Genomic DNA, 22,394 nt, shown 5'->3' with positions numbered 1-22,394 from the left:
TAAAAATCAAACCATAGTGTGCTCACATGATAAAGAAAATGAAATACTGGACCATTAATACTGTTGGCTTTGGAATGGAATGCAGTTACTGTCTATTATCCCAACAGAAAATTATCATTTTATGTGGCACCCTTGTGCTATCCTAGGCACTTTAACATTGGGAGTTGGGTCATCTAGACCCACTAGACAGTGCTCTGAACCTTTTTTCTTCAATGATTTGTGATCTTCACTGGTGTCTATGGATTACATGAAATCTTTCCACCTTTATCCACCTTTGTCATGGTAGGAAGAACACGTCAATGGAAGGGTGGGGTCATCTAAGATAGCACAAGGGATACAACAAAGCATCTCTGAGTGTGGGACAGAAGAGTGCACATGTTGTACAGAAGATCCTTTTACAGTTCTTTTATTTTCTTTTTTTATGCTTGTTTTTTGTGTGTGCCAATGTCTCTTGGCCAGGTCCCTTAAAAAAAAAGAGATTTCATCTTAAGGGACATCCTGCTAAAATAAAAGTGACCTGTAATAACAATAATGACGTTTTTAGCCAAAAAAACAACAACCTGTGTCTTTTTTTAGGACAGCAGTAGTTCAGGAGTCATTTGCCTCTGAGTTGTTAGCGGGACTATCAGCAGGGAGTAAGCCTGCCCACACTTTCCGTCATCCATCTGTTTACACGCTCTCGCGCTAGCTTATAGCCTCTGAAACCAAGTTTAGATGGAGATTCCAGGTCAGACGAGGAAAACAAAGACGTACACGGATCTATTTGTCTGACAGTGAATGCATCAGAATGGAGCGGAGCACGGAGCTTGTGACCCATCCATCCAAATAAGCTCTTTTTCAACCAACACTTTTATGTCTCAACAATCTGAATAAAGAAATACTCAAAAAATCCATTTTTAGGCTTAAGTTTCTTTATGTTTGTCCTTCATCAGAAAAAAGCAGAACATGTCAAAAACATCCTTTTCCTCGGAGTGGGTCTTTAAATGCTGTAACTTGTAAATGTCTCGCCAAATCCCTACTCCTGTCTCTGGATCTCTGCTCGCATTTACTCTCAGACATTAGAGTTCACTTTTAACCCTTGTGCTATCCTAGGCACTTTAACATTGGGAGTTGGGTCATCTAGACCCACTAGACAGAGCTCTGAACCTTTTTTCTTCAATGATTTGTGATCTTCACTGGTGTCCATGGATTACATGAAATCTTTCCACCTTTATCCACCTTTGTCATGGTAGGGAGAACACGTCAATGTAAGGGGGGGGTCATCTAAGATAGCACGGGTTAAACTCATGTGAATGTTTTCCTCGTAAATCTCTTCTCATTGTGCTTGAAAAATGTTAACCTAGGTAAAACACAGTGTAGCCTGTACAACTCTAAATGGGATTTGATTCCATGGAAACAGAATGCAATGAAATGCCAGTCGCCTGCTGTACAACAGTGGGAGTCATATCCAAAATGACCTCTAACCTCTTCACATTCTCAAAAGACCAGCTGCCTTGCATCAAACGTGTTTTATGAAACCAGAAAACATGTTTATTCATAAAAATAAAAATGTTCCATCTTCTTTGGAAAAATGTTAGCATCCTGGTATTTTCCTGCAGGTTCCACAGAAGTGGGTACATTATCTGATCAAATTAAGCATAGCTGTAATTTCTAAAATAATATGATAGCCTTTTTATGCTAAATAATCCATTTTTGCTGCACATTGCTATCAGAAAAATGTAGATAAAACTACCATCATGACGGTAACATCTAGAAGCTGCTTCACATGTGTTTTCAGTTCATCTTCCTGACTTGTTCTGGAAAGCAGCATCACAGGGTGTATTTGGGGGAGGAGGGGTCTCCACTGGCTCCCCTGAGCAGTCGCTCTGGTCGCTCTAATCTTCCGTTTCCACCTGGAAGCAGCTGTTGGACAGATACTCCGTCTCACACATGAGAGGAGAGCAGCTCTGTCCTCCCAGAGTCTCCGTCATCAGGCCACCGCAGAATCCATCAAGCAGGAGTTCACGAAACGGACAACCCTCTTCGTCTTCCTGAGACCGACAGAGGTCATATTCACGCTGATGGAGATGCTCGGCAGTCTCATCTGTGATCTGCGCAGCAAACAGTGAGAGCGCCGGCAGCTGGTCATGGCGGCTGCTGACCGCCGCTGGAGAGAAGTCTTCATCCAGGGCTTCTTCAGAGGGTCGATGTACGCTCAGGTCAACAGAAAACAGCGTCTTCTCTGCAAGAGCTTCCGTCACCTGGAAGTCTGCAGTGTCCAGGATGCTCCCAGTGAACATCTGTTGGACGAAAACAGAACGGAACCATCTAACTGCTAATGGACTTTGATTTTTGTAACCCTTGTGCTATCCTAGGCACTTTAACATTGGGAGTTGGGTCATCTAGACCCACTAGACAGTGCACTGAACCTTTTTTCTTCAATGATTTGTGATCTTCACTGGTGTCCATGGGTTACATGAAATCTTTCCACCTTTATCCACCTTTGTCCTGGTAGGGAGAACACGTCAATGGAAGGGTGGGGTCATCTAAGATAGCACAAGGGATACAACAAAGCATCTCTGAGTGTGGGACAGAAGAGTGCACATGTTGTACAGAAAATCCTTTTACAGTTTTATTTTCTTTTTTTTATGCTTGTTTTTTGTGTGTGCCAATGTCTCTTGGCCAGGAACCCTTAAAAAAAAGAGATTTCATCTTAAGGGACTTCCTGCTAAAATAAAAGTGACCTGTAATAACAATAATGACGTTTTTAGCCAAAAAAACAACAACCTGTGTCTTTTTTTAGGACAGCAGTAGTTCAGGAGTCATTTGCCTCTGAGTTGTTAGCGGGACTATCAGCAGGGAGTAAGCCTGCCCACACTTTCCGTCATCCATCTGTTTACACGCTCTCGCGCTAGCTTATAGCCTCTGAAACCAAGTTTAGATGGAGATTCCAGGTCAGACGAGGAAAACAAAGACGTACACGGATCTATTTGTCTGACAGTGAATGCATCAGAATGGAGCGGAGCACGGAGCTTGTGACCCATCCATCCAAATAAGCTCTTTTTCAACACTTTTTTTTCTCAACAATCTGAATAAAGAAATACTCAGAAATCCATTTTTAGGCTCAAGTTTCTTTATGTTTGTCCTTCATCAGAAAAAAGCAGAACATGTCAAAAACATCCTTTTCCTCGGAGTGGGTCTTTAAATGCTGTAACTTGTAAATGTCTCGCCAAATCCTTCCTCCTGTCTCTGGATCTCTGCTCGCATTTACTCTCAGACATTAGAGTTCACTTTTAACCCTTGTGCTATCCTAGGCACTTTAACATTGGGAGTTGGGTCATCTAGACCCACTAGACAGAGCTCTGAACCTTTTTTCTTCAATGATTTGTGATCTTCACTGGTGTCCATGGATTACATGAAATCTTTCCACCTTTATCCACCTTTGTCATGGTAGGGAGAACACGTCAGTGTAAAGGCCCGTACACACCAGGACGAATATTCGTCAGGCGTTATTCGTCAGCATTTTTCAACACATTTTTTGTGTTCACACCCAGGCGATTTTCGCTGACGATGAGCCGAGCGAACATGCAATTTTATTCCCTGATGGCGCTTAATGTAAAACAGAAATACTCCTGGCGCTGCGCAACTTTACGCTTCTTAAAGTCGCTTTTCACTCAGAAGAAGAGAGCAAGTATTTACACACTTGTCAGAATCAAACAAAGAAAACATGAATATTTCAAGCACCAGTAGCTCCAGTTCCAGCGATGAAGAAATTATTGTTCTGTTGAATGATGAAAGATGCCGGAAAAGACGTCGATTTTGGGTACATCCCATAGTTACGAGAAGAGAAGAACATGGGGAGTTTTATCGACTGGTACAAGAGCTGAAAATGTATCCTGAGCGTTTTCGGGGATATTTTAGAATGTCCGTCAGTGAGTGCATCTTCTTCGTCTTATTTCTTTGCGGCAGTGTAGACGCTACTTGGCGTCTATCTCCTTCGCTGGTATGTGTGCTCAGCAAGGCAGTTTTGTGTTTGAGCGCCCCCAAGTTGTGTTTTACTGTAACTTCAGAAGCTCCAGACACGTGTGCAAAAGCGCCATTCTCATTGGCCGTATAGTTTTTGACGCGGTTTGTCAAACCAAAAAAACGAACCCGAGGCGCTTTTTAAAAAATGACGCTTTTACGCGTGGCGTTTTTCGCGTCGGTGTGCACACTCACATTGGTGCCCTTTGTTTAGTCACGAGGCGTTAAACGTCGGCGAATATCGCGCGCGAAATTCATCCCAGTGTGAACAGGCCTTAAAGGCCGGTACACACTGGGACGAATATTCGCCAGGCGTTATTCGCCAGCGTTTTTCGCCACGTCTTTTGTGTTCACACCCAGGCGATGAGCCGAGCGAACATGCAATTTCATTCCCTGACATTAGATGGCGCTTAATGTAAAACAGAAATACTCCTGTACACAAGGTGGCGCTGTGCAACTTTACGCTTCTTAAAGTCGCTTTTCACTCAGAAGAAGAGAGCAAGTATTTACGCACTTGTCAGAATAATACAAAGAAAACATGAATATTTCAAGCACCAGTAGCTCCAACTGGTGCTTGGTTCGGGGATATTTTAGAATGTCCGTCATTATTATAATCTTTTTCGCTGGTATGTGTGCTTAGCAAGGCAGTTTTGTGTTTGAGCGCCCCCAAGTTGTTTTTTACTGTAACTTCAGAAGCTCCAGACACGTGTGCAAAAGCACCATTTTCATTGGTCGAATAGATTTCGACGCGAGGCGTCAAAAAAAAAAATGAACCCGAGGCGTTTTGTTTTTTTTGACGCTTTGACGCGTAACATTTTTTCGCGTCGGTGTGCACACTCTCATTGGTGCCCTTTGTTTAGTCACGAGGCGTTAAACTTCGCCGGCGAAATTCGTCCCGGTGTGAACGGGCCTTAAGGGTGGGGTCATCTAAGATAGCACAAGGGATAAAGGAACAGAACCAAACAGTCCTGAAGAACTTTTTAGGACCTCATACAACCTTGTTTTTTTGTCTCAGGCGTGCATTTGTCTATTTTGTTATGTAAATGAATTCTACTTGGTGTTTCTGCTCTGGCGGTACGTTGTTTTGTTTTTTTGTGTTCACTTGGTATCATTTAGGACTCTACTGTGAATTTCCATGTTTGTTTGTGTCGTTAGCGCAGTCGCAGTTTGAGTTTGGTTTAAGCTGCTCAGTCATCTTCTGCTGTACTTTGATTCAAAAAGCCTGGTTTCAGTCTTTTTTTGCTACTTTAAAACTTGTTGGATGTGTGTTTTATTCATTTGTGGCTGTTTTCATTGTTTGTTTGGCAATAGCATGTTCATTGTGATTGTTTTAAACTATTTATTTGGTCACATTGGAGATTTTGGAGAGTTTTGGTAACTGCAATCTGAAAAAATTCTTTCCAATCTCCATTCCAGCTTCATGTTCTATGTTGATTCTACGTGCTCTTTGCGTGTTTTATTCGAACTTCTGTGGTTTTAAGGTGGTTCATTCGTCATACATCTGTGAAAAGTTCACATAAAGACCACAACTTTTCTCACTTTTTCCACGTATATTCACGTATGACTAATTTTCATACATGCAACATGAGCAATATGTATGTAGTGTGTAGACAGCCTAAAAAATGAACTCAAAATGCTAACTTTTCCCTAAACGAACACGAACAAAGCCACGAATGCAACATAACGAGATAAAAGCGTATTTATCAGTGTGAGGAAGCTACAGCGAGAGTTGCTAACTTCTGTCACATTACAGGTAAATGCAGGTGTTTCCATCCCTGAATGCAACAACTGTTGAAGAAAAACTATTCAAGTTTGATGTTTAAAATGACTCATTTGATGTTAAAGGTGTCGTATTAATCCTTTGTGGACATTTATGGCAGTTCTGTTTAGGCTGGGATAGGTCCCAGCAACCCTGTGACCCTGAAAGTGGATTTAGAAGATGGATGGAAAATAAATGTTAAAGAGTTCAATAAACAGATATGGAAATGTTGAAAAACAAAAGGGTGAAAAACTACCACAAAGTCTGGCATTGGCGGTAAAGTCCGCTTACCTGCCGGTCTGAGTTCATCAGCCAGAGGCCGGCTGTGCTTCCTCGAGGGCTCGACACAGGCGGGAAGCAGAGGGACCTGAACCTGCACACAGATGAAAACGATCCAGATAGCTTCATGAGTTTAAAACCAAGAACTTTACAATGATAATTTGGTGGATGAAATGAATTCATTTTCTTGAAGCTTCTAAATAAAAACCTGATCTGGAGAAAAAAAAGTCCATTCATTGTGTCCTTGAAGGACAGAGTCAAACGTCTGTGTTTGAAGACCGTGTTCCTGCCCCAAAGTTCAGGTTAATACTAACGCTCACAGTCATGATGTCAGAGCGCCTGCTGCGACCTGCAGGTCGTCAGCCGCGTAGATGTTTGGAAGAGTCAGAGGAGGACAACAAAGCTCAAATTTATGATGTTTCAAAGGCTGAAGGGAGAGTCAAATGTTCACCTTGCAGGGATATTTTAAAGAAAACAAAAAAAAGGTTGAAATACTAAATATCCTCATTGCGTTGGCCATCACATCTCTAAAAATGTTTCTATATTGGGTTTTGGTGCCTCCTTAGCACAGATTATTTCCAAAATACTAGAATACATATTTTTTTATGAAGAGTTGTCTGAAAATGAGTTAAATAGGAAAATATTGACTTTATATACAACATGGGTTTGTACACCTGATGTGTCCAAAGATTCACAATCCGCTATTGTAACAGTAAAATGTGTCCAACACATGAGGCCTTCAGCTCTGATCTGTTTGCTCAGATGCTGGACAAGACAAGTAAAAAGAAATTGTCTGAAAGGAAGTGAAAAGTAGAAAATTGTTTAAAAGTGTAAACTCTAAATGAACGTCTTCCATATTTGGGCGCCACGTTCCTGTTTTGTTTTCAGATATCCTGTCTTAACCTCCAATTTCAGGTATGTCCAGCCAGTCAGAAGCTGGAACTACACAGGTGGGTGGAGATGAAGCAGCGCCGGCCCTGAATACCTGGAGTTAATTTTCACTTTCAAGTTTTCTGAATGAAGTTTTGTTCTTGGTTTACATGTTTTGCTCCTTGATTTCGAATGTCACATTAGATCCTTGAGACCGAAAAAGGCTTGACTCACACAGTCCTGGACAGAACGGACAGGATCAAGAGAGCGACCGCCAGCAGCAGAGGAGTCGCAATCGCCACGGCGCCCGGCCCCTGACCTGCACATTCATGAAGAATAAGGTTGGGTTAAGTTCAGCTGAGCAGGTATAACTAAAACACTGCCACTAGGGGGCGCTCTTTTGCTCCAAGAAGCTTTAAATTTCAGCTTAACCCTTGTGCTATCCTTTGGGGTCAAGATGACCATTGACATGTTCTTCCTACCATGATAAAGGTGAAAGATTTCATGTAATCCATGGACACCAGTGAAGATCACAAATCATTGAAGAAAAAAGGTTCAGAGCACTGTCTAGTGGGTCTAGATGACCCCACTCCCAATGTTAGAGTGCCTAGGATAGCACAAGGGTTAAATGTTAACAGCTTTCCTAGAAATCAGATTATTTACAAAAAATCAAAAGCTATTGCAGCTTCTAAAAAAAACCTAAACATTAAAACAGAGGAATGTGTGAGCAGAAACCCACTGAGATCTGTTTTCACAGCCACATAGCTCACGGGACGGCTGTCAGCCAGCAGCAGGACGGTGTACTCTGTGTCGGGGGTCAGGTTGACAAAGGTGTGCTGGTTCTCGTCCGGAAATAATCTCCAAGCTTTTAAAGAAAAACAAGCAGGTGATTTGTTTTTTTCAAATGTAAAGCTGGAGCAGCTTCAGGAGGAAACAGTACCTCTGCTGTGTGGGTCTCCTCGCAGTGCCGCCATGTATCTGCTCACTCTGATTGGTCCAGACTTGGGCTGCCACGCCCACTTGATGGTGACCTCTGCTTCTGTCACTCTGAGGACCTTCAGGCCAACCGCCTCTATCAGTGCTGAGAACAAACAGACTCTGGTTGGTCTCCTGTTTCTACTCGATTCTCTGCTTTATGCACTGCAGAGACTGAATTTATAGAAGGTAAACAAACGTATCAAGAAAAATTAGCATTTCAGGAAAGTTTTTTAATAGCCAAACAATCGTCGCTTGAGAAAACATGTCTTAGGGACTAGGACTTTTTCTTAAAAAAAGAATTCTTACCCCACTGGCAAACTTAATTTTTTTGCCTATCAAAAGATTATTCTTTTTTTTGCGAATTGTTTTCACTGTGGTTTTGTTTTGGACTTAAACATTTTGTACATGACTGCAGAGGAATATGTTTTACTAATCAAACAAATGTCTACATGTCAAATCAAGTTGAATAATTTCTTATGCAAGCAAATGAGACAGATCTTTTTGTGTTAAACCTCCATGCGGCAGACTGGCGCTCAGAGACCGGGCCGGTCCACACTGCTGGTTCTGGACGGGGAACACGGTGACCTGGTACGACTCATCAGCTTCAACGTCTGCAAACAAGTTAACATGTCTGACCCTGGACTGCCTGCTGCACAGATGTAATAGAAACAGGTTTATGTTCATGATCAGTCAACAGATTTCTCCAAACTTTGTGTGACAAATTATTTCCCTCCTTCAAATGTCCAAAATCCATCAATTTAGCATTCCTGTCATTAATGGATGATTGGTTAATAGTTTTCAACACTTTAACTTTACACAACAGTAATTCTAAAGCTGTGGCATCATCAAAAAACAAAACAGTTTAATAACGTCATCAATTTTATTGAACTTTTGACACTAGTATAAAAAGTTTTGGAACAAATATTGAGCCCTGTAGAGCTCCACGTTACTTGCTCTGGTTTTGAAATTGTTAATATGATCCAAACATTTTGACGAGTTTTTTTCCACGTAGATCTGATCCCACCGGACACTGAACTGGAAAGTAAAAGGTCAAAGCTTTGTTGGGTCCACCTCCCAGAAGATTTAAAGAAAATTTCCACCCAAAATTAATTCATGAAAAAAATCAAGAAAGTTCCTTGAAAAAAAAAATGATGCAAATATGTCTAGTTTGATGTAAAATCTGATTTTTTAACACAAGTATTGATGGGAACTTCTTCTATCTGCCTCCAGTGGTCATATGAGGAACTTCCTGATTTGCATCACATTCTGGAATTTATAGTTGGGGCTTAATCCTTTCCCATTCCACATCATTACTTAATTATTACAACATCCTATAATTATTGATGTTGCGTCTGCAGTTCAGTTGTCTGTCTGCACATGGGAGGTCAGTTTTCCATCTAAAGCCAGATTGTTTTTTACCAATGAAAAACAATAAATGTCTACCTTTATAAAGTGATAAGGTTTGTTTATCTAAGCTTTAAGAATGCTGTTTGGAGAGTTTTAGCATCACTGAGAGTAAAAACCAGCGCAAAATGAAAATGGTGTCTTTGGTGTTTTCCACTTGTTTTATGGCATTTTTCTGATGGAGGACATATGAAAAAATTAAGATTAAAATTGTACTTCTGAGCATTTCTGTTTTGAAACTGTTGTAAATTGGGAGCAAACGGAAAAATGCTGTTCGAAAAAGCTTGTGGTCGTGACATAGAAGCCACAGCTGGCGTGGCTCCCTGTTCCGCTCCATTCTGATGGATCCGCCTGCAGACAAATAATCCATCTACGTCTTTGTTTTTGTCGTCTGAGCCGCAATCTGGCTCAAAGCAGTGTGGCTCAGATATATTTATGTTATGGCCAGTAGTGTTAGGATGGGGGTGTGAGCGGCTGTAACCCAGCAGGAGGAAGTGAGAACAGATAAATGACGAAAAATGGGGGCCGGCTGCTCCACACCAACAGTCAACAACTCAGAGGTGGATTTCTAAAGAAATGCAGAAACTATGCTCAAGAAAACGACACGAGCTGTTTGATTCTGGCTAAAAACGGAAAATCAAAATTAAAAGACCACTGGGAACGCTTTGAAAATTCATCAAACATGATCAGAGTGGGTTTTTTATGTCATAAGGTAACTATTTATACTATGTTAACAGCCGTCTGCAACCATCATGTAAAGAACTTTCTACAGTGGCGGGAAAAAAAATTTATCAGCCACCAATGGGTCGAGTTCACCCACTAAAAAAAGATGAGAGTAAATTTCATCCTAGGTAAACCTCAACTATGAGAGACAAAATAAAAAAAATCCCATTGTCTGATTTTTAAAGAATTTATTTGTAAATCATGGTGGAAAATAAGTATTTAGTCATCTACAAACAAGCTAGATTTCTGGCTCTTACAGACCTTTAACGTCTTCTGTAAGAGGATCCTCTGGTCCTCAACTCATTATCTATGTAAAAGACACCTGTCCACAACCTCAAACAGTCCCATTCCAAACTCCACTATGGCCAAAACCAAAGAGCTGTCTAAGGACACCAGAAACCAAATTATGGACCTGCACCAGGCTGGGAAGACGCAATCTGCAACAGGTAAGCAGCTTGGTGAGAAGAAATCCACTCTGGGAGCAAATATAAGGATATGGAAGACACACAAGACCACTGATGATCTCCCTCCATCTGGGGCTCCCTGCAAGATCTCACCCCGTGGGGTCAAAATGTTCACAAGAAGAGTGAGTAAAAAATCCCAGAAGCACACGGGGGACCTAGTGAATGACCTGCAGTCAGCTGGGACCAAAGTAACAAAGACTACCATCAGTAACACACTTCACCACCAGGGACTCAATTCCTGCAGTGGCATACGTGTCCCCCTGCTAAAGCCAGTCCATGTGCAGACCTAAAGTCTCCTAGAGAGCATTTGGATGGTCCACAAGTGGATGTACAAGGCTCCACGTGTTCTGGTTTGGTCTCTGGAAGGAAAGCTGAACAGTGAAGCTTTGTAATCCTGACTTTGACTGGAATAAACATGGACCCCCAGACCTGGCAGACCAGCAGAGGTGGTGGACCCGTGGACTCTGAGCCATCGGCTGGTGGACGGACTGGCGTCGGAGCGCAGCTGGACGATGACATGGCTCACTGCAGCGCTGATCTCCCACTCCACCTGAAGCGTACGGTTCTCTGGATAACAGCTGATCACCCACAGGTTCCTGACAGAGGGGGGATCTGCAGAAACAAACCATCCGTTTCAAATGTTCTTATAAGATGTTTTAAGTCACACATGTTTTCTCAGAGAAATGTTAAAACATTAGTGTGTCCCATAAGTGTGTTTTAAGTTAAAAATAAAGTTAAAAGATGAGGTAAGAATGGAATTTAGGACTAAATGTTTTTGTTGCAGTTTTTCCTTTCTGGTGGACCTCACACTTGGTTTCTCAGATAAGCGACAGCAGAGATGATGTGAGAGATGTGCCGTCTTGTCTGAACATCCTGTCACCAAACTTCCTTCTCAGATGAAAATCTAAAAACACTGACAGGATGTTACAAGAGTGAAAACACGCACCCTTAACATGATCGTCATCACAAATTATCACAAACAAGTCTGACATCACGAAAGTCCCTTACTGAAGGTTTGTGAGCACAACCCTGATGACAGCTGTGCTACTTTGTGTCAAAACAATCACTGAAACATGAACTGCAAAGCCGTTAATAATGCAGGAAGGCCCTGGTGCCATTTCTTCCTCAGATAAATTCACATTATTATCATATTATTTTTTACTAATCACATTTTAACAGACGTTTTTCCATCTTCTATGGTCCAGTTTTGGTTATTCTGTGTGAATTGTGGTCTCAGGTTCCTGTTCTTAGCTGACAGCAGTGGTACCCGGTGTGGTCTTCTGCTGCTGTAGTCCATCTGCCTCCAGGTTGGACGTGTTGTTGTGCGTTCAGAGATGCTCTTCTGCAGACCTCGGTTGGAACCAGTGGTTCTTCAAGGTCCTGTTGTTTTTCTATCAGCTGGAACCAGTCTGATCGTTCTCCTCTGACCTCAAGACATTTCCGTCCACAGAATTGCTGCTCACTGGATATTCTCTCTTTTGGACCATTCTCTGTAAACTCTAGAGATGGTTGTGGGTGAAAATCCCAGTAGATCAACAGTCTCTGAAATACTCAGACCAGCCTGTCTGGCACCAACAACCATGCCACGTTCAGAGTCACTTCAATCACCTTTCTTCCCTGTTCTGATGCTGGTTTGAACTGCAGTCTACACGCCTAAATGCAGTGAGGTGCTGCCATGTGATTGGCTGATTAGAAATTTGTGTTAACACAAAGCTGAACAGGTGTGCCTAAAAAGTGGCCGGAGAGTATAGAGTCTGGAGTGACGTCCCCTAACACTCACTGCTCCGTCTCTGTGTGTCTATCTGCACATGTGTTGTTGGACCAGAACAAGCTGTGTTGAAGCCACGAACAGAGACGCTGTAGTTTCCCTCTTTGACCACCAGGAGTGCTGTTGTCTCTGTGATGTTTCGAGTTTTTCCGCCCGGCTCCACGCTCAGCTCATACCACAAAACGCGACCTTCGCCCTTTTGAGGGTTTGCAGCCTGACAACAAAAGACAAGATCTGTTGACAGTATATACAAATAAACTAAAAATAAACTGTTTATTTTAAAACCTTAAAAAGCGTAAAATGTAGCTTTTTTTTTAAACTCATTTTTAATGCTATACATAACAAAAGAAAGCGAAAACTGCTGAATTTTTTTTCAACACTGCTGTTGCTGTGTAGAAGATGTGAAAAAACATGAGTAAAGTTTGCTTTTAAAAAGAATTCTTGAGATTTTCACATCTACCTTCCAGACCAGATGAAGACGGAGAGCTTCTCTAGACGTGGTTTCCTCCACACGGTAACAGACCTCTGCCAGCCTGGACGGTTCTGTTGAGCAGAGGACAAGTAAAGGTCCGGGCCAACCTCAAAGGGCCCTCTTTGTGACAGCCTGAACGGAATTGGAACCCCTCTTCCTCTTTACTGTATCAACAGAGCTTCCCTGCTCTTCTGTCAGCTGCAGAATCCCCTTTTGCCTGTCCTCAACTTTTATTAACTACTTCACCATAACTGCTGTCCCAGGAAAAGGTTTAAATATCTGCAGCTTCAAATAGGTGACCACCAGGAGTGCTGTGGTCACCTCGGTGCGGGAGGAGTTCCTCCACTGCGATAATTCCACCTCCTCCAGGTGTTGATGATCCTTTACCTTTGTCCAGTGTCTTTCCTCTGACGTCAGAGCTCCAGTCACTCCAGATGCCGGAGTCCCCTCTGCAGGCCACAGCACATCTGTACTCTGTGAAAGGTGAGAGGCCTGTGATGCTGAAGTTCAGGTTCTGGCCCGAATGGATCGAGAAGAAATCTGGAACCTTGACACAAAGACAGATGAGTTCATGAGCTTCTAAAGAGCCTTGAGGTTCTTCAGGGTGTTATAAAACTATCAGGGACTTCTCTTCTTATCTAAGCAACAAAACCTTCAACTTTACTGTTCATTTAACAAGTTATTTAAAAGGTGCACAGCTTTTGAACCCCGTTTCTTTGAATCAAGACTGAGTTTCCAATAAATGGCTTCAATTGAACCAAGAAATGCCAAAGAAAACTGAAACTCTGATTATTGCACCTGAATAGAAAATCCCAACACCCCATCACACCTTGGTTATTTATGCTCCACCCCCAAACCACAATTCAAAAACCTCTGTTTTCTTTTTTGAGCAGCCCGTGTCCCTGGACGCCAATCTAAGACACTCTGTTAAAAATATTTTCTTACATGTACGATCTATCTCCAAACTGAAGTCTCTTCATTCTAAATTTGACCTAAAGTTGGTCATGCATGCTTTTATTTCCTCTCGTTTAGATTAGTGCAACTCTTTTTATCTGTCTTAACAGATCTGCTGTTGCCCGTCTGTGTCAGGTTGGGAGGGCTGGGGAGCATGAAGGACCCAAAATGCAGAGACGGGAGGCACAGGGTTCCAGGGCAAAGGAGTTTAATCTTAACAAAAAGTGCTGCAGAGCAGGAACACTAAACTAAAACTCACTGTGGGCATAAACATGGAAACATGGCAGAAGGGAGTCAGGGAAGAGCCGTTAGAGAGATTAATGACATTAATGGACCAGCACAAGAGGAAGGCAGAGACAAGACTTAAATACAGACAAGACACAGGTGAACATGATCAGGGCAGATTGGGACCAAGGAAGTAAAACTCAAAAACATGACACAACAGGAAACCTTTCAAAATAAAACAGGAAACAGAACTCAAACATGTCAGAGACCAAAACGAAAAGCAAAAACCAATACAAAGAAACCCAAACCATGACAGTCTCCAGCGTGTCCAGAACGCGGCAGCAAGGCTTTTAACAGAACATCACACCAGTTTTATTCTCACTACACTGACTACCACTCAAATTTGGAATAGATTTTAAAACCTTAGTTTTAACTTTAATGCCCTAAAAGGACAAGCTCCCAAATGTATTTCTGACCTGTTAACCCCCTACACCTCCAAGGGATCTCTTCGGTCCGCGGATCAAAACCTCTTTAAAGTCCTGAGAATCAAATTTAAAACTTGTGGAGGCCTGTCCTTTTACCTTGTAGCTAACCTTTGCTTGTGACTGCCTCTTATGTGTTTTAACCTTCATTGTATTTTACCTATGATGTTTCATTTATTTGTTTTATTACATTTGTATTGGCTTTTAATCGTGTCTTGCAAAGCACTTTGTGGTTTTTACTTTTACTCTTCCTTTTGTTGGCTGCACCATCACAGCACCTCCTCTGTGCTTTATTACAAGTTATAGCACGGTCCGGGGGAATACTCGATTCTGATTGGCCTCTAGGTCTGGATTAAGAAATGATATACCGGACCTAACAAAAAAGTTCCGGTCACAAATGTTTTATTTCGATGCGCTGTATGTCTTTAATGGTATTTCATTGACTAACAGGTTTAAAAAGAAATAAAGGTTTTTCAAAGAGAGATTATTGCAACAGCAAGACAGTAGAAAAGACAAGTGATTTTATAGTTTCCTTTAACCTGGTTGGTTAATTTGATACTACTTGCACACAGATATGGTTGACATTAAACATTTTGTTTTTGTTTGGACCTAAACTCATTTGTGACTCAGTCACTTCAGTTGGTAGAAGTGTCTCTCAGATGTTGCACAATCAGAGGACTGTGTGTTCTGATCCAACATTTTGAGCGTGTGTCTCATTTTTACGTCCATATTTGCTTTCAGTAAATACTTTTGGTACACATTTTTGACACTACCAAAGACGTATACATTAGTGTCACGCATCTGCATACTCCTCAATGCACTTTTGTAGTTTTGCACATCCTGCAATGCAAATCCTAAGAAAGACTTTTATCTCCAAACACATCTGGACCAGCTCTGAAGGTCTAAACTAACTGAGCATACCAAATCACCACAGAACAGGAAGCTCTTCAGTCTTCTTTACACACTCGCACACAAGAGTGAGCAGAAAGTGAGGCAGTGTTGGATGCTAAAGTGTGTCGCTGACCACAAGCAGGAGACATCTGGACGACCTGTGTGTCAAAACGTGGTCCAAATGGACCGCAGAAGACCCCAGAAAATGACGATGTTCAACGTCTCCATGAAGCTAACCTGTGTCCACGCCGGCGTCCTGCTGGGTCTATGACGAAGCTGACAGTTCCCATATGTGTTGCTTTTCCAGGACACAACAAGCGAGTCGTGGGTGGAGGCCAGCACAGTTACCACAGGTGGAAAGGGTTTCTCTGAGGACACAGCAGCTCATGAAGGACCATCACAGGACCACGGGAAGCAGCTGATCCATAGCCTCTAACCTTTAGGGTGAGACACAGTCTGAGGCCGAGACCAGATCTCTGTCCCGGTCAGCGGGTTCTTTATCCTAGCCGTGACGCTGAAGACAGCCAGTGGGTTGAAGATGCCCTGACACGATATGACTTTGTTCCGTCTGATGAAGAACAACAGCCAAACAAAAGATCTCTGAAGATGTCCAAAACTAGAACCATGACCTCCACTGTCAGCCTGAGTTCACCTGCTGAAGGTCAGAGAGACGTCAGAGCTGTGAGAGCCCAGCTCCTCACTCCACTCACAGCTTATGGAACTGGTATCGTCTGCAGACTGCTGGTAGTAACAGGACATGTTCAGGTTCTCTGCAGAGACAAAAGACAAAAGTCTTCAAATGATCTGGAATTCCTCCGTCCACAGAGATTAAACTCATTCATGTGAAATCAGCAGCTCCCACTCTACAGGCCTCTGTTTGTACAAAGGCCAATTACAAGGACAGAGAAGGTCAGCACACTGGCTCACAGAGCCTGGGATTTGAACTCCCAACTGATGAAAGTTAGATCTTAAAAAAAAAGAACAGAATTCTTTGTGTATTTTTTGTTGTTGTCAAGAACCATGTTTATTTGACCCATTTTGCTGTTTTGTGCCAGTTTTGAGTCAGTCTACCCACTCTTTACAGGGTGGTCTGATAATCCAGAGGCACATTTGTGAGTGCAGTGGCTGTGGTTGGATGACAAGGCCTGCCTCTCATAACCCCATATAACCATTGGTGTCATATTTAATACAGGTATTAAATACCTTAATGAGGAGACCCCTCATTAGCATGATCCAAACATTCCTTACAAACCCATTTCGTAGAACTTGCTCCATGTTTTCTGCTCTGCAGTTCATCATCATTCCTCTAGGGCAGGGGTCGGGAACCTATGGCTCGCGAGCCATATATGGCTCTTTTGATGGTCACATGTGGCTCGCAGACAAATCTTTAATTATAGTTTTTTTTTTTTCATTAGACCAGTCCTTCTCGGGCGCGATGCGATGCCAGAGGCGCGCAGTAGTAGCGGTGCTTAGAGAGAGAAATCTGCGCCAGCGCTATCAGTTTACTATTATCTATTATTTCACAGAGTTTGTACCAGCTGGAAACTTGTGAATTGACGTGCCTAAAACTACGCGCTCCCGTCTCTGAGAAAGAGCGTGCAGATGCGGGGACGGGATGTGTGAGGGAGAAAGCAGAGGGTGAGGCTGAGGTGTTGTGGGGACAGCAGGTGAATCGCGCAGGGATTATAAAAACGTAAAACCCGCTGCCTGTCACTCACTGCAGCGTGAGTGTGTGTTTGGCTCCCCGTCTGCATGTGATCAGTCTTTGTCACATCTACAGAACATTCAGACCTACGATCACGTTTAAAGTCTCAACGCCTGCATGAAGCAGAAACTCACCACGTATCAACCAGACTAGACCATCAGCAAAACTACCACGAGAAATACTCATCATTTATTAGCAACAGAATAACGATGTTATTAAAAAGAATCCACAGACTTATTGTACTTTAAAAATGTTGAAATTAAATCAAATGCACACATTCATTTGTATATTTAGTTTTAAACATATTGTTGCGGACTGAGTTTAACTTGGCTGTTGGGCCGCGTTAAAAGTTCTGGAGTTCATTGAACGCGTCAAGCAGAGATCTGATTGGCCCTCAGTTCTGTCGCTCAGCCTGTTGTTAGGTAGTTTGGACCAATGGGGTTCAGCTATGGGCCGAATAAGGGAAATGGGAGGGCGGAGCGGGAGCAGGGGAATATAAAGTTGGGAGAAGCGCACTCGTCTCGGCGGGAGAGATTCGGGAGTTGCTGAATTAATTGTTCGGCGTTTGTTGCGGTCTGCAGTAATCGGAATAAAGAACTTTAAAAGAGGTTAAGTCTCCGTGCCTCAGTGTGGGAAAGGGACACTACATTATTGTATGGCTCTTTCGAAATTACATTTCAAAATATGTGGCATTTATGGCTCTCTTGGCCAAAAAGGTTCCCGACCCCTGCTCTAGGGGCAGTGGAAGAGCTTTTCCTGCTCATTTCAAAATGGCTGCGTCCATGAACTCTCTAACACTTTTGGCGGGGGAAAAAGTTTTCCTAATTTTCTGACCTTTATAGGGAGAATAACTCATCTATTGTTTTGTTTTGTTTTTTGAACGACTACTTGCTGTATTAATAGAATGCCAAATGTACTTATAAATAATTCTGTATAATACAGTTACATCATGTTAAAAATGTGAGGATCAAATCTGAGACAGTGGGTAAATAAGGTGCTTAATGTCAATATTTTTGCGTCTGATGTAAACACTGTTGTGAGCAAAAACTTCATTCATTTGTTAATATTATCAAACAACAATATTCATTTTTTATGTGGATTTCTTAAAAGGGCTTAAAAATATCTCAGTCCCACAAAATAATGACATTTTCTGTCAATTCCTTGTGGGCTTTACACGATTAAGGACCTGCATTTTTCTCTGGGGCTCAGTCATGCTGGAACGGGAAGGAGCGCTCCGGAACCGGTTCCCACAAAAGCGGGAGCATGGATTTGTCTAAAATGTCTTTGTATGCAAAAGACTTTAGAATCTGTAAAAGTCTCCCATCCTTCAGTCTGTGGCTCCAAATTTGTATCAGTCCATACTTCATCTGGACTGGAAACACGCTATGGAAGAGCGGAGAAGGCTCGAGTCAAACGGGAGTCCACTTGTCCAGAATAAAAACAAAGGAAAGTGGTTGGATGGTTTTCATTACACAAATTATCTCAATAAAAACACTTTACATTCATGAAACCTCTTGTTTTGTGTAATTTTGTGGATCTCAAAGCTTCACAGACAGACAATAAAACCTGAAAGAAATCTGCAGTAAAACATGTAAACTGGGTTCTTTGGTTACTAGGAAAGGAATCTGATTACTTCAGATTGTTGTGGTCATGGAAACAGGCTTAAGTCTTTTAGTGTCTGTGGGGCAAAAACACTGTCGATTTCCTGGTTCTACCAGCCTTCCTGTGCTTTTCAAAAGAAAGAAATGTGTTTGTGAGTCCTCACGCTGCAGGGATGGAGGTGGGTGCGCTCCACAGTCCCTGAGGTCGCTGACGCACACTCGCTCATCTTCCTCACACAGTTTCAGCTCCTTGTGTGTCACCGTCACTCCTGGTGCACAAAAGAACACAAAGCAACACTGAGACCCACAAACCCTGAGTTTTGAACGGGTCGGTGAATCGGAAACAGAACCAACCTCACAAAGTAAAAAGTCCAAAAGACTTTTCTGCTCCTTTTTTCATCTTATAGCATTTCAGCCGTGACCAATAACAGCTATTATTGTGAGATCAACCTGTTTGATCTTTTAGAATGATTTTTCTGTTAAGGCAATTTTCATCGGAACAAATCAGCTTGTATGAAACTGTTTTTAAAAGAAACTTAAGCAGTTCTTTAAAAAATTTTAGGTTGTTTTCATTTGTCTCTGATTCTTTTTATCACATTAAACATATTTATACTGTAATTTCAAAATAATTGAAATTGAATTCACCTATAAAACTAAAAACCTAAAGTTCAGCCCAATTTGTTTTAATTTATTCAAACATTTAAACTTTTTTTCTTTTAATTTCCTTTGTTTATCTATGAATTATTCCTGTCTCTGCTGTTGAAATACATTTTCCACATTCACATGAAATAAAAATTCTGTTTTTTTCCTCAAAACTCTTATTGTGAACCCCAGTTGGAAGTGCTGAAATGAGTCTGGTTTCCTTAGAAGAAGAGCAGCTGCAGTGGTTTCAGGAGCAGCCGTCATGATCAGCAGTCACCACAAACGGGTAAACAGTGAGGCCAGCGTCAGACTTTGAGCTGACGGCTGACAGACAGTTGATGTTCAAAGATCAGCTGCTGGGCAGAAAGAAAAAAAAAAAACCTTGTTGTGATCCCGTCTGACGGGGAAACTCACCGACACACACCAGGGCCAGGACGCTCTCCAGGAACCAGGCGACACAGAACAGCTGAGCGGCACCAAGGTCCATTTGAACCAGCAACCTGGAGCAAGCAGGCAGGTCAGCCAGAGCGGCAGGGGGGGGGCAGACCTGCAGGACGGATGATGAAACTGTGAGAGAGGAGGACAGAGTGCGGCTGCACAGGAGGTTACTGCAGTCCTGCAGTCAACATTTAATTTGAACCCAATTGAGCTTCAGCTTTATGCTACGTATTCATCTATTTCAGGGCGGCAGTTTTGTTTGTCATGAAAGTAGATGAGATGATGCAAGCAGCTCGGGAAGTCCTCAACCAGACGTTTTAGTAACATGTAGGCGTCAACTTACATTGAAACAAATTGGAATTCTTGTGCAAAACTCTCAGAGTCACGGTTTAGATTAGGGAAAAGAAAGAAGAATCGCAGGACATGGATAGAGAAGTCTATAATACACCAGAAAATAATAATATTAATACTGTTAAGTACAAAAAAGATGTGAGTTGGTACACAGAGAGCTAGAAACAGTGCAAAAATAATAAGAGAGACATAATATTGCACATTTGCCGATTTCAAAGGTTGTATTGCATGTTAATTTGCAGTGACGTAGTTTTGGTCACATTTCAGTTATTGTTTTGTTTTTTTGCCATCAGTCTGACTGTGGCAGGAAGAAACTGTTGAAAAAGCGAGGTCCATGTGTGATGATGCCGTCCGCTCTGCTGTGTCTCAGGATATGCAGTGTTTGTCCTTTCCTCTCATCTTCATCGCATAGTGAGGTTTGGAGCATCATCTCCGCAGCTTCCTTACTCGTGGAGCAGCTGCACAAATTCTTCGTCAAGCTAGGTATATTTCATGGAAACAAAAAGCTGCTGTAGGTTTATTTATCAGGAATTTTTCCCTCTAAAGATGTCAGCTTTTTTTAAATTACACTAGATTTAACTTGTTGAAAAGGCAGATGGTCAAAATGGTGTTGAAAATTATATTAACTGCACCAAAACAAATGAAAAGTAAAAAACTGAAGTTTTTATATATTTTTTTTTATTAAAAAGCAAAACTTTCTGTTCTACCTGGAACTCTCTCTTCAATAAAGTTGAGGAAGTTCTGCTTCCTCTTTGTGCTTCTTGCTGCCTCCAGTTGGACACGTTTTGGACAGGAAGTCATTCTAGGCAAAACACAGGAAACCTGATGAATTGTAGATAAGAAATACTGCTTGTGTGTCTGATTTCCTCTCAAACTCCAAATGTTCATCTTTTAACTGTTATTTAGGACATGGGCTCAAGTGTGACAAGAAAAAAAAGAAGAAAGTCATCAAGAGACTGAGAAGTGGTGGTCAGCTTCAAGAAATCTTTGTTTATGCTTGACAAACTGCACAGTTTTTGCATAATTATATCGTTTTCAATCCTTAAAGAGGAGTAGCATGAATACTATTATATATACTATTATATAAATGTATTATTTAATTGTAGACATATAAGAAATGTGAGGCTGCAGAAATATATATTCAGGAGTTTTACGAAGAACAGTGTGGTTCACACACAGTAAACCACATTGTCTACAACTTATTGTTCAACCAAACCAAGAAAAAAAGAAGAAAATTCAACCAGCCTGACTAATTTCAAATTGGGAAAAGCTATTATCTATGGCTACGTTTTCTTACTGCATCACTTTTACTCCGTTAGAAATTCTGAGTAAACATGTCACAACTTTTTCTTTCTCTCTTTCGATTTTTTTTTCACTTCTATGGACTGACGTCGTTTACTCAAACTGCTTCACTTCCGCCCTTCAGTTCACCCACAAACCCTGATCTGAATCAAACTTCCCAGTCTGAACGCACCCTAAAAATATTTGCAAAAGTCAGGAAACATCCTTTACAGGAAACTCAGTCATTCAACATGTGCTCATAGTAACCTTGAAGTTTTTAGGCACTTGGTCCTCAGGTCATACCAAAGATGGTATTTACACTGCAGGAATTTGAGCCTATTCCATCCACTGATAGGCAAAGGCACGGTGTGCAGATTAGCAGTCTGTTGCAGGGCACACAATCCCTCCCACATGCACACCTAGAGACACTTTGGAGAAACCAATGAACTCTGAGGAAGAAAGCTATGTGGGAGGAAGCCAGAGTGCCTGCAGAAAGCCCACACGTGCACGCGCAGAACGTGCAAACTCAATGCAGAAAGGACCCAGCTGGGATTTGAACCATGTGAGGACGAAACACTGTCCAGCCCTGTGCAGATTATAAACTTAAAATGTTCCCATTTAGAAGATTCAGTTAACGTTCTTCCTACACTCCACATATACTTACATTCAATGATACTTGGAAAAAAACTTCAACTTTTTGCTAAGGCATCTCTCTAAAGATTGCAAATGCTGTGATTTTTGTTTTGCTGCAGGTAAACGTTGCAGTGGTTACTTTAAGGTTTCGTGGCAGCAGGAAATTCCACATATTTATACCAACGCTTGCAAAAAAAAATGCTCCTAAAGACACTGATAAAGTCCCGTTTCCCACCTTTTTTTGTGCATACCGTCCTTTCTGAATGAGGTTCTGGAATCCAGATTTAGTTCCACTAAGCAGGAACAAAATGTCTTCTTTTATTTTGCTTTAGCTTTGAGGACACCTCTGCCTCCTTCCACACGAGCTGAAGGTCCATCAGGAGCTGCTGATGTTACATGAAAAAGCTGTCCTGAATCTGCAGCTGTGTTGTCCAAACCGTTCCCTCCCCAGCTCCTCAGAGATCATGCGCTG

The 22,394-nt window shown here is 41.9% G+C and overlaps 1 protein-coding gene across 2 annotated transcripts; it reads right to left on the bottom strand.

The window, feature by feature from the left end:
• Nucleotides 1-893: 893 nt before the first annotated feature.
• On the bottom strand, nucleotides 894-20,307 carry LOC101163013 (interleukin-12 receptor subunit beta-2). 2 transcript variants are annotated; one of them, XM_011479669.3, is made up of 16 exons: nucleotides 19,634-20,307; nucleotides 18,742-18,846; nucleotides 15,924-16,041; nucleotides 15,709-15,839; nucleotides 15,509-15,639; nucleotides 13,107-13,266; nucleotides 12,708-12,790; nucleotides 12,260-12,461; nucleotides 10,909-11,091; nucleotides 8,401-8,499; nucleotides 7,851-7,991; nucleotides 7,650-7,775; nucleotides 7,145-7,229; nucleotides 6,053-6,134; nucleotides 1,285-2,279; nucleotides 894-1,077 (listed from the first exon to the last, which is right to left on the bottom strand). In XM_011479669.3, exons 1-15 carry the CDS (start codon nucleotides 19,704-19,706, stop codon nucleotides 1,875-1,877), a joined length of 2,124 nt encoding a protein of 707 aa, XP_011477971.1. In that variant the 5' UTR covers nucleotides 19,707-20,307; the 3' UTR covers nucleotides 894-1,077; nucleotides 1,285-1,874. The 2 variants fall into 2 exon arrangements, with proteins under 2 accessions (XP_011477971.1, XP_023814574.1); XM_023958806.1 differs by lacking the exons at nucleotides 894-1,077; nucleotides 1,285-2,279 and adding an exon at nucleotides 2,477-2,525.
• Nucleotides 20,308-22,394: the final 2,087 nt, after the last annotated feature.

The sequence above is a fragment of the Oryzias latipes genome, chromosome 9, assembly GCF_002234675.1.
Source record: "Oryzias latipes chromosome 9, ASM223467v1".
NCBI classification, from domain to species: domain Eukaryota; kingdom Metazoa; phylum Chordata; class Actinopteri; order Beloniformes; family Adrianichthyidae; genus Oryzias; species Oryzias latipes.
Note: the sequence above shows the minus strand (reverse complement) of the source record. Positions and strands in the feature narration are given on the sequence as shown.